The 13,425-nt window shown below is 34.8% G+C and overlaps 1 protein-coding gene across 3 annotated transcripts in view; it reads right to left on the bottom strand.

Annotated features, from left to right (window-relative positions):
- The window catches only part of tspan9a (tetraspanin 9a), a 324,722-nt gene that overhangs the window by 26,108 nt on the left and 285,189 nt on the right, over window positions 1-13,425 (bottom strand). For all 3 annotated transcript variants that reach the window (XM_058086241.1, XM_058086240.1, XM_058086239.1), the window contains 2 exons: window positions 10,790-10,981; window positions 6,323-6,397 (listed from right to left, as the gene is read on the bottom strand). In XM_058086241.1, coding sequence (XP_057942224.1) covers window positions 6,323-6,397; window positions 10,790-10,981 — 267 coding nt within the window. The remainder of the gene's footprint in view (window positions 1-6,322; window positions 6,398-10,789; window positions 10,982-13,425) is intronic.

Below are 13,425 nucleotides of genomic sequence, written 5' to 3'. Positions count from 1 at the left end.
AGAGTCTTTCTTACAAAGCAGTACAGGTTTTGGATGGTTTTATCAAAAGTTGGATAATTGGGGAGCTTGGGTTGTAACCCATATATTTTTTCCCCATGAAAAATAACACTGAAAAGGATACAGAACATTCCGTCTGATGGGTCATCAGAGAATTGCTGAGTTTTACACCAATGAGGATAGAATGCGAAGAACAAATAGACCGAATGACTCCACAAAAAATATAAAAAATAACATGGTGTCCAATCATCATGATTGTTATCACTACCACAAACAACTCCGGAAAAATCGATTGATCTGATTTTCTCTTATTCAAATTTCAATTAATTATATAGAGCAATTATTTGCTTTTTTGCAATTATTTGTTTTGTTTTTTTTGCAATTTTGCAAAAAAAATAAATGAAAAATAACATGGTGTCCAATCATCATGATTGTTATCAATGACACAAACAACTCCGGAAAAATCGATTGATCTGATTTTCTCTTATTCAAATTTCAATTAATTATATACAGCAATTATTTGCTTTTTTGCAATTATTTGTTTTGTTTTTTTTGCAATTTTGCAAATTAAAATATGAAAAATAACATGGTGTCCAATCATCATGATTGTTATCAATGACACAAACAACTCCGGAAAAATCGATTGATCTGATTTTCTCTTATTCAAATTTCAATTAATTATATAGAGCAATTATTTGCTTTTTTGCAATTATTTGTTTTGTTTTTTTTTGCAATTTTGAAAAAAAAAAATATGAAAAATAACATGGTGTCCAATCATCATGATTGTTATCAATGACACAAACAACTCCGGAAAAATCGATTGATTTGATTTTCTCTTATTCAAATTTCAATTAATTATATAGAGCCATTATTTGCTTTTTTGCAATTATTTGTTGTTTTTTTTTTTGCAATTTTGCAAAAAAAATAAATGAAAAATAACATGGTGTCCAATCATTATGATTGTTATCAATGACACAAACAACACCGGAAAAATCGATTGATCTGATTTTCTCTTATTCAAATTTCAATTAATTATACAGAGCAATTATTTGCTTTTTTGCAATTTTGCAAAAAAAATAAATTAAAAATAACATGGTGTCCAATCATCATGATTGTTATCAATGACACAAAGAACTCCGGAAAAATCGATTGATCTGATTTTCTCTTATTCAAATTTCAATTAATTATATAGAGCAATTATTTGCAAAAAAGCTAATAATTGCAAAAAAGCTAATAATTGCTCTATATAATTAATGACTACACTTGAATAAAAAATATAAAAAATATATAAAAAAATAACATGGTGTCCAATCATCATGATTGTTATCAATGACACAAACAACTCCGGAAAAATTGATTGATCTGATTTTCTCTTATTCAAATTTCAATTAATCATATAGAGCAATTATTTGCAAAAAAGCTAATAATTGCAAAAAAGCTAATAATTGCTCTATATAATTAATGACTACACTTGAATAAAAAATATAAAAAATATATAAAAAATAACATGGTGTCCAATCATCATGATTGTTATCAATGACACAAACAACTCCGGAAAAATTGATTGATCTGATTTTCTCTTATTCAAATTTCAATTAATCATATAGAGCAATTATTTGCAAAACAGCTAATAATTGCAAAAAAGCAAATAATTGCAAAAAAAGCAAATAATTGCAAATAATTGCTTAATAAATAAATCAGATCAATCAAATTTTCCGGAGTTGTTTGTGTCATTGATAACAATCATGATGATTGGACACCATGTTATTTTTCATATTTTTTATTCAAGTGTATTTGCAAAAAAGCAAATAATTGCAAAAAAGCAAATAATTGCTCTATATAATTAATTGAAATTTGAATAAGAGAAAATCAGATTTTTCCGTCGCTAACAATAAAAATGGTCAAAACGCAACAAAAAAATTTAGAATTTTGAATTTTTAAAATTTTTTAAACAGCCTGGTACTAATATTCATGCACGGGGAGAACATGCAAACTCCACACAGAGATGGCCGAGGGTGGAATCGAACCCTGGTGTCCTCGCTGTGAGGTCTGCATGCTAAACACTCGACCACCGTGCAGCCGATTCTGAACTTTTAATTTTTTTTAATTTGTAAACAGCCTGGTGCTAATGTTCATTCATTCATTCATTTTCTACCGCTTATCCTCACGAGGGTCGGGGGGGGGGGGGGGGTGCTGGAGCCTATCCCAGCTGTCTTCGGACGAGAGGCGGGGTACTATAAGATGAACTATATCAGCAAGTTGAAGTATTTGTGATTTTAGAAATAAGGAGTTAGTATGTTCTGTGTAGGCGGCATTATGAATTATCCTTACTGGCCTTTTTTTGCAGTACATTTAGTGAGTGAAGATTGCTTTTAGAGTGATTTAGAGTGTGGAGTGATTTCTGATTGAGAACAAATTTTTTGCTTTGTTCAATTTTAGGACAGATTGTGACTGAATGGACGGTAATTTCGATTTGACTTTGTAGGACTAAACCGTGGTTGCAGGCGCCTGTCAATGTTAGCTTAAAAGCGTCCAGCTGTGGTTTGTCTTCCAGACTTGTTAATAAATGCCTTGTGATTAGGAGATCAAGTAGCAGAAGAGGATTAATGATTCCTCTGATCACAGCCTGTAGCAAAGGATGAGGAGATCCTTATGCATAGCAGATTCCAACACCGGGAAGAAGACTGGTCGGACACTCGTTTTCCTGAAGCTACACAACATAGCATTGTTTTCGGAAACGTCAGATTCCATTCGGAAAGAGAAAAACGTGGCTATTGTTTTTGTTTTTGTCGGAATATCTATGCGCCGCACAGTGGATGAGTGGTTAGCATGTTGGCTACACAGTCAGGAGATCGGGAAAACCTGGGTTCGAATCCCTGTTTTCTCCCACATTCCAAATACTTGCTGATTCCGTAAATTGGCAACTCCGAAAACCACAATGTGAGCATGCTCGGTGGCACGGAGGTCTAGTGGTTAGCACGCAGACCTCACTGCTAGGAGACCAGGGTTCAATTCCACCCTCGGACATCTTTGTGTGGAGTTTGTATGTTCTCCTTGTGCATGCGTTTTTCTCTTTCCGGGTACTCCGGTTTCCTCCCACATTCCAAAAAAAACATGCTAGGTTAATTAGCGACTCCAAATTTTCATTTAGAAAATGAATGAATGAATGAATGAATAATGTCATAATAGTCATAACATAGTGAGAAAACAACCAAAACAATAAATAAAGTTGAAATTTAGTTTAGGGGAAATGTTGCAAAGTTCCAAGAGTAAAGTCAACATATAATGGGAAAAAAAATCCAGAAGAAAATTTACAGGAAAAAGATCGGAAGAGCTGGGATTTTTTTTTAAGTAGCCAAAATGAAGGAAAAAATAATAATTTTGGGGGGAAAAATTAGTTTGGGGAAAATGTTTTTCTCAATGAAAAAATATGAAAATTGAACAGGAAAACAGGAAAAAGATTGGAAAAGCTGGGATTTTTTTTAAGTTGCCAAAATTAAGGAAAAAAATTTTTTTTGGAAAAATTTGTTTGGGGAAAATGTTTTCCTCAATGAAAATTAATGAAAAAAATATGAAAATTGAAAGTTGAAGTGGTTAGCGCACAGACCTCACAGCTAGGAGACCAGGGTTCAATTCCACCCACGGCCATCTCTGTGTGGAATTTGCATGTTCTCCCCGTACATGCGTGGGTTTTTTTCCGGGTATTCCGGTTTCCTCCCACATTCCAAAAAAAAACATGCTAGGTTAATTAGCGACTCCAAATTGTCCATAGGTATGAATGTGAGTGTGAATGGTTGTTTGTCTATATGTGTCCTGTGATTGGCTGGCCACCAGTCCAGGGTGTACCCCGCCTCTCGCTCACCCGAAGACAGCTGGGATAGGCTCCAGCACCCCCGCGATCATCGTGAGGATAAGCGGTAGAAAATGAATAAATGAATGAATTACAAAAAATAATAAAGATAGTTATTTCACAATTTTTTTTGCATGAATGAATGAATATGAGCATGCATTTTTTTTTCAACTCCAGCATACCCTTTCCTCATCCTCACACCCTACTAGAGATAAGCGGCATAGAAATTGGATGCATGGATGGAATTCCAATCCCTCAGTCCAAAGTGTCACCACACCATTATTATTTTCCCTACATTCCCTTTGGAATAAAACATCATCACTTTGGAGTGACATAACACAGAGTTAATATTCATTGGAAAAATTGATGTAAAAATTCAAACATGTTTTCCGAGTTAATCAGATTTAGGAAAATTCTCATTGCTATTTCTTTTCCGAGCAACTTTGTGTGACTTCCGAGTTTACGGCAAACTCTCTATTTGGGTTAGGATCAAGGTGAAGATCCCCCCCCCACCAAAGTTAGCCAATAATATTAGTGAGATAAGGCAGCAGACATATTTGCTCCGGGCTGGGTGTGCCTGGAGACCTGATCCAAATCTAAGAATGGATTGGCTGCTAAATGAATTCCTTTATCTGTTTGGAAGACTAAGTATGAACAAACATCTCGAAGCAGCGCTGGAGAATTAGCTCCGGTCCTGAGGGATCGTGATAACTCATCAAACGATATTTATTTTTATTTTTTAGTATATTATATTTTTGTTTTTTTATTTTTATTTAGGCAAATATATGAAACATTACAGTGCATTTCTTACATCAATCAAAATATATATTTACATTATTTACATTTGTATTCAAGTATCTGATCACAAGCCGAAAAGGAGTAGGCTGAAGCAAAAGCTAATAAATTCCTACCCCTTCTTGTTTTCCCGTTATTATTATCATTGGAATATTATTATTGTTATTATCATTATCATTATTGTTATAATCTTTATCATTATTACCATTATTATTGTTATTATTATCACCATTATTATAATCATCATTAATATTACCATTATTATTAACATCATTAATATTACAATTTTCATCAATCATTTTCATTTTATAGTTTTAAAAGTATTAATTTTTGGATTTTTTCATTTTTTTAATTATTTCATTTTACAGACTTCATTGCTTCTTGCTTCCTGTATCATTCCATCTGTTTTTTTTCTGAAATTCGCAGTATTTGTGCTTTAATTAAATTAAATTAAATTAAATTAAATTAAATTAAATTAAATTAAATTAAATTAAATTAAATTAAATTAAATTAAATTAAATTAAATTAAATTAAATTAAATTAAATTAAATTAAATTATGGAAAGCAGGAAGTGAACAAATGTAACAATTACTGATTGTAAAAGTACCAGATGGAGGGGTAGGATTTAATAAGCTTTGCTTCTTCCTACTCCTTTCGGACATGTGGAACTGGGAACTGATTATGGGATGCATTCAATTCTAATCTGTATTTGTAATTGTAATACCCTATATCACAAATCTGAGATGCATTTTTTCAAATATATTTTTTTGATGAGAAAATAATATTATATATAAATATATATAGGCTTTTCAACCTTATATCACAAATCTGAGATGCATTTTTTTCTTGAAATATATATATATATTTATGAGAAAATATTATATATAAATATATATAGGCTTTTCAACCCTATATCACAAATCTGATATGCATTTTTTAATATATATATATTTTTGATGAGAAAATAATATTATATATAAATATGTATATACCTATTTTTTATATCACAAATCTGAGATGCATTTTTTTATTGAAATATATATATTTTTTATGAGAAAATAATATTATATATAAATATATATAGGCTTTTCAACCCTATATCACAAATCTGAGATGCATTTTTTTTCTTGAAATATATTTAACTTTCATTTTTCTTGTCCAAAATATCAAAGTGACCCTTTCATTTTTCACGATGTGGTCGTCGTCGCCGGGAAAAAATGTGATTTCATGAAATGTTTTGATATTTGTCATCTTTGCTATTAATATCCCACCACGTTCAAACACAATGATTGATTTGTCCTTGACAACCGAGCTTAGCGCTCCGTGTGAAAGACATTTGTTGCCTCCAAGATGACCTATTTATGGAAACAATCTTATGGAAGCACAACGATATCGGTAATGTCGCCGGCTTTAAATATTGTCATCTGCTGTCAACAAATGCACGCACACCGAACTTGAACCTAACCGGGGTCATGGGAAATATGCTTGTAGCAACTGGTAAGGATTAGCCCGCGTTTTGGATTCTAACCTTTGACATTGACATAGAATGTTACATACGTTCTTTGCATTTTTTGGTAGACTGGATTCCTACGCATGTTTGGGATGTCATTTTTAGATAAAAGTGAAACTAACAAAGAAAAACAAAGAGCAGAACCTCAATTCAATTCAAATTGAACTCACCTTATCTGAGTACACAAAGAACAGGATGAGTAATATCACTTCTGCCAGGAGAATTATCAGCAGGACGATGAAAAACTGTCAGGAAAAAAACGGAGACAGAACCATTTTAGAAAATTGTTTCACCGGCAGCTCCTTCAAGCCCCCCCAAAAATTCAAAACACATTTTATCATTTGTATGCCAGCAACGTACTTCATAACTGCATCAAATATGTCGACTATACATACTATAATAAAAGCAGTATAGTGTGAATTCAACATAAGTGCTGAATTTATAGTGCGATTACTATTAATGTTTTTTTTTTCCCAGTAACCTCATTATACAAAACTGAGTGAGGGGAAAATAAGACGAACCAAAAGTGCCGCAGGGCTCATGAAGATGTAAGCGGTTGGAAAACGGGTTTTAATATGTCCCGTGATTAATTTCCAACACAGCTTTGGACCTCAGTTATGATTTTTCGCTCCTTACTTGACTTCCCCTGAGTTCGATATTTACCAAGTTTATCAAGGAACCGGCATGTGAACCTAAAATCTGGAATATACCAATAAAAATCTCTTTTGGGGGATATTATGTGTATTGAGACGCAAAAAAAAGTAGAGGTAAAGAATCAGGGTTGTAGTGTATCATCGTGGCATCAATGGGTCAGGGATGATATCCTGTCTAAGGGATTGGATTGAATTGAATTGAATTGAATTGAATTGAATTGAATTGAATTGAATTGAATTGAATTGAATTGAATTGAATTGAATTGAATTGAATTGAATTGAATTGAATTAAATTAAATTAAATTAAATTAAATTAAATTAAATTAAATTAAATTTAACTGTAACTGTTATGTACTGTAAATGTAACTGTTACATTTGTTCACTTCCTGCTTTCCATAATTTAATTTAATTTAATTTAATTTAATTTAATTTAATTTAATTTAATTTAATTTAATTTAATTTAATTTAAATTAAATTAAATTAAATTAAATTAAATTAAATTAAATTAAATTAAATTAAATTAAATTAAATTAAATTTAATTTAATTTAATTTAATTTTATTAAATTAAATATAATTAAATTAAATTATGGAAAGCAGGAAGTGAACAAATGTAACAGTTACTGATTGTAAAAGTACCAGATAGAGGGGTAGGATTTAATAAGCTTTGCTTCTTCCTACTCCTTTCGGACATGTGGAACTGTGAACTGATTATGGGATGCACTCAATTGTAATCTGATGCATGTTCAAATGAAATAAAACCATTACCATTACCATTACCATATCTGGCGGACTAAAACCGCTCATAATCATCAACAGAACCGATGGACATTAACAAAAAAAATGTTGTTTAAAGTACAGTAAACCTCGGATATATCGGATTCAATTGTTCCCACTGGTTTTGTCCGATATAAGCAAAATCCGTTATATGCGTATACCGGAAAATGTTTGTTTTACGCATATATCGGATTTATATCCGGTATATGCGTAAATGGGATTTTATCCGTTATAAAAAGGCACTTCCTTGACTATGTTTCCAATGTACCTGGACGCGCAGGCAACGCTACAAACGCTGCAAATGACGTCGTATAGCGGCCTGTCACGATTCGGCGAATCGGAGCGCCACGATGCGGCCATCCGATATATGCGAGGGAAATTTCATGGAAATGCATTGGAACGGGACTGGAGATTTTGTCCAAAATAGGCGAAATCCGTTATTAAAAAATCCGATATATGCAATGAATTTTTATTGGAAATGCATTACAGAAAAATCGGTTCTTTTTTATCTGTCCGTTGTGAGCGAATTTCCGATATATCCGAGTCCGATATATCCGAGGTTTACTGTATATGAAAAGTTACTGATACCAGCCTGAATGTTAGTCAGTATCGAAGTACTGGAAAAGAAATCAGACCACATGAGATATCGAGACACGTAAAACGGTCATCCCGGAACGAAGATCCCCCACCTTTCTTGCGGTCCCTGATCAACGTTCCTTGACTTGGTTCGTTGGGTCGTTTTACAGGTTCGACATCGCCTGAACTTCGTCATTAGGTACACGTCAAAGTAGACTGATCTGATCTACCGTGTTATTGGGTCTAGATCTAGTAGATCAGTTTCTGCATGTCTTATGTACCGGACTGAGACGAACGCTGGTATGGACCGGAAGAATAACGAATACAACATAAAAAGTCCAATTCCAAGCCTCTCTGTTGAAACCACATCCAACAGTCAGATTTGGTAGAACTTTTTGACTGATGCAAGGACTTAAAAGAGTTGAGCTAAAGCACATAAAGCCCCACGTCCAATTCCCAATTTTTTCCGCGCCGTTCCACTGAGTGAACCTATACAATTAACTTGTGCTACTTTGGGCAAACAGAGAAACACTGGGACAGACATGCTATGAATAATAAATTATACTCTGGTATAAATCCTGTGCTGCATGTACAGTATTGGAACTACATTGATTGACAGAACCGTCGCTGGATTGTGACCGTGCCGCATGGAAATTATGCATTATTTCGGCTACAATAGCCTAGCTTCTTTTGTTAGCCCAGTAGAGTTGCTACAATGGATGCAGTATCGGTGACAACTGCATTGTGATTGACTGTTTGAAGGTTTGTTTGGATTTTGTAACACCCCGACTTCGACTATCTAAATCAGGGGTCTGGAGCTAGGGATTCGGGTGAGACTCAGGTTTTCAAAAAAAAAAAACCCAAAAAAACGCATTCATTAAAAACAGAAAAATTAATAACCTTTGCTTTGGTTCCGATTTTCTACAATAAAAGCTCTGATAAAACATTCCACTGTTCTCAAATATCTTAATTTTTATTTTTCTGCACAAAATAAGATGAAAAATAAATAAACAAATCAAGAATAAAGAAAATCAATCAGTAATAAATAATAATAATAATAATAATAATAAAACGGCAAATAATAAAAACTTAAGAAACCACATTATTTTTTTCAGATTAAAATGAACAAAGCATTATTAGAGCCCTGTAGACATGCCAAAAAAACTATCGTCACATTTATACTTTTTTTATTTACAACATATTGCGCAACTGCAGCGTCTTGAGACACATGCTAACTCGCAAACTAGACCGCTAGCGACCTAAACGGTAGCCTTCAAGTTATTTCCTTTCAACTTAAATAGCCCAAAACTTACCACTTCCACACGGATAGTGAGGATAACTATTAACAGTTATTTAACCTTTAACATGAACATTAATAAAAACGTAATAATTTTTTCTGGGTACATGATACCATACAGCATCTGTATCAAACTTGCACGGGCCTCAAACTAGTGTCCTGCGGGCCACATTTGGCCCGTGGGCCGCGTGTTTGAGACCCCTGATCTAAATGATGCCCTTTCATTTTTCAGTATGTGGCTCTCAAACACCCCGACTCTAAACCCTATAAAGTGCCTATCATAGTCATTAAACACAACTTATATTCAGTTTTACACATAAAGAAATAATTAAAAATATAAAAATACATAAAGTTTGCAGTACCGGACTTACAAAATTGTGGTACCCAAAACGAGGCCCCAAGCTATGGAACTCTCTCACCCATCCCAAGTAAAAAAAAAAGGCCCCCAACATCGAAAGATTTAAGTCTCGTCTTAAAAAAACACTTATATTTTCTGGCTTTTAACTCGTAGTAAGTCGTATGGGTCTTGTGTCTTTTAGTTCTTTCTTTTTATTTTTATTGGTTTTATTTTTTTGCTTCTTGTTTTTAATATTTTAATATATATTTTACTATTTTATTTCTTATTTTATTTTAAATTTTTTGATTAAATTCAATTTTTTTTAACTTTATTTATTGTATTTTATTTTTACTTTTATTTTACTAGTCTGTACAGCACTTTAAAAAAACTTTATAAAATGTGTTATATAAATAAAGTGGATTGGATTAATTTACAAAATGTGCGGTTACAGAACATCACGTCTTGTGAAGGCATCATCCTGCTGGAAAATGTTGCGAATTGACTAGCGAAACAGCGCCCTCATCTGAATTCATAGCTGCAGCATCAGCTTAAGTTATTGTTATATTAGCGGGTATTTACGGCATCAGGTGTTGATATTAATATTGTCGATACAGAGTACTTTAATTTAACGACCGTCAAATAACGTAGAAAGTTACTCTAACTTCGTTTCTATGAAATGAACTGATGACGACATTGCACATAATTACTGTTTTGAAGGTGTAATTTTAACAAAGTGAGTCAAATTAATGCTTGTATAAATGTAATACTGACATAATTCTATGTAAGTACTTTGTGTCAAGATGCTGATAACTGTTATTATACCTGTTATTATCCTGACAAATTGGTCCTTTATTGTGTATGTTATGGTTATGACAGAAAGTCATACAAATAAAAAAAAATACTATTTCCATAAATCTTGTTTAATCTTGTTACCAAGCTCTCGTGATAGCTTGACAAATGCTTTAGTATAAAAAAAAACATAAAATTAAAATTACTCACACTCAGTAGCAGGCACTTGTTCTCTTTGATGGCGCCGAGACAACCCAGAAAGCCTGTTACCATGACGATGGCACCGACGGCGATGACCATGTTGGCAGCCGACAGTGCAGGGAACGAGGGCGAGAAGGTGGCGAAGCTGCCCTGAGAAACAGACAGCCAGATGCCCACGCCGAGCAGCCCACAGCCGCACAACTGCAGGACAGGAAAAGGACAAGGTAAGAAAACAAAAACATTGTCTCGTCGATGGAATAAAGAACCAGTACTACACAACATTCGGAATACTGCAGTAATCACAAGCATGTCAAAGAAAGGGATTAAAGCTAATCACTGCATGTCGGCTATTCCGATGTTGCGCATTTGAAATAATTACATTAAAACCAACAGCAAGCAGAGATTTAATTAATGCTGCCTTGCCCAGAAATGGAAGCCCCAAAACTGCCCCAATTCCCATGCGGTTCATGTCAACACCCCCCAGAGGCCGTACTTCTCTAATCCCACGCGGTCATTAGACCCGCCTCCATAATGTATATCAAGTCTGCGAGTAATCCAAAAATTATTTAAGACAAGGCTTTTAATTTGAATATCCCGCTGTTAGTATAAAATGTAAATAGAATAAATATAATGTTAGTTATCACCCTTGTATCAATTTGCTTAGACAATAGAAAGTGTCTGATCAGAGACCCCCCAGCGACCCCCAGGTCCTGGAGGTCAACCCTGCAGATGTTCATGTTAATTCTGCAAGAATGTGTCAAAATAAGAACTCGTAAAACAATAAAAGTAATTACTCTCACGTATACACGCACATATAGACAAACTAATACAGCTTGTGCAACTGCCCCCCCCCCCCATTAGAGTTGCACAGCCATGTAGTAGGGAGAGAATAAAAAGTATGTGTTTTCACCCTCATAAAACAATAAAAGTAATTACTCTCACACACATAAACAAACAAATACAGCTTCTGCAACTGCCCCCCCCCTTAGAGTTGCATGACCATGTAGTGGGGACCCCCACAGCATAACAATACCGTCTTGTTCGATTCCCTTGGCGGGATGAGTAGCGCTACTGTATATGGACATTCACTCTCATAAAATAATAAAAGTAATTACTCTCACACACGTAGACAAACAAATACATCTTCTGCAACTGCCCCCCCCCCTTAGAGTTGCATGACCATGTAGTGGGCACCCCCAAAAAGAGTGTAGCGGCATGTCACTGGGTATGTGGTTTCACTCTAATCGCTGCGAGTAACTTTGAATATTGTTGTGTGTCTCTTCTGTATTTCTGTATTTAACTGTATTTACAAGTGACACAGGAGTTTGAACCTGACACCCGCCCACTCATGTAGAGGTCCATCTATCATGGAAAAGTGCCGGCACAACGTCCAGCACCGCAGTGTGAAATATAGCCCACAAGTTAAGTGGTGGCATATTCTTGCCTATGCCAAATAGAATGAAATACCCACGGCTATCTTGAAATGAATAAAACAAAAAATCTCAAATGAGGTAAAATATGGAAAGGTGTCATGGTAAATCATGACGCCGCTACCTTTCTGTGGTCTCGTTTCACGCCCCCCCCCCCCCCCGCCCCCCCCCACCTTCCATTTTCATCTTTGCAACACTGCTTGAGCACACTTTAATGCCTTTCAGCAATATAAAGCGAACTGGCTGTGCACTCAGTCAAAGTGACAGTCACACATTCATTGCTCACTCGGTCACTGGACATTTTATTAGGCACACCTGCACCGTCAAGGCATTACTAGAACGGTTTCATTGACACGGTTATGACTGGAACATTTGCCACCGGGTTTGAGTCCATGTACGGCAATGCGCTTATCTACCAAACGAGACATCATTTCATTTTATCTTCACAGACACACAGAGTTTCTCGATATGACACTTTTTTGATGAGTAGAGTAAAGTCGAGTCGAGTCGAGTCTTCACAGACACACAGTTTCTCGATATGACACTTTTTTGATTAGTAAAGTGGAGTCGAGTCAAGTCGAGTCGAGTCTTCACAGACACACATAGTTTCTCGATATGACACTTTTTTGATTAGTAAAGTCGAGTCGAGTCAAGTCAAGTCGAGTCGAGTCTTCACAGACACACAGAGTTTCTCGATATGACACTTTTTTGATTAGTAAAGTCAAGTCGAGTCGAGTCTTCACAGACACACAGAGTTTCTCAATATGACACTTTTTTGATTTGTAAAGTCAAGTCGAGTCGAGTCAAGTCGAGTCGAGTCTTCACAGACACACATAGTTTCTCAATATGACACTTTTTTGATTAGTAAAGTCAAGTTGAGTCGAGTCGAGTCTTCACAGACACACAGAGTTTCTCGATATGGCACTTTTTTGATTAGTAAAGTCGAGTCGAGTCGAGTCTTCACAGACACACAGAGTTTCTTGATATGACACTTTTTGATTAGTAAAGTCGAGTCGAGTCTTCACAGACACACAGAGTTTGTCGATATAACACTTTTTTGATTAGTAAAGTCAAGTCGAGTCAAGTCAAGTCAAGTCAAGTAGGCTGGCCAACTAAAAACAACAAAAAGTTTACACCCATCGTTCACTAAGCCTTAAATCAGGGGTCTCAAACTCAATTTACCTAGGGGCCACTGGAGCTAGGGTCTGGGCCGCA

Source organism: Doryrhamphus excisus, chromosome 11 (assembly GCF_030265055.1).
Source record: "Doryrhamphus excisus isolate RoL2022-K1 chromosome 11, RoL_Dexc_1.0, whole genome shotgun sequence".
Taxonomy (NCBI): domain Eukaryota; kingdom Metazoa; phylum Chordata; class Actinopteri; order Syngnathiformes; family Syngnathidae; genus Doryrhamphus; species Doryrhamphus excisus.
This window is presented reverse-complemented; position numbering and strand designations above follow the sequence as displayed.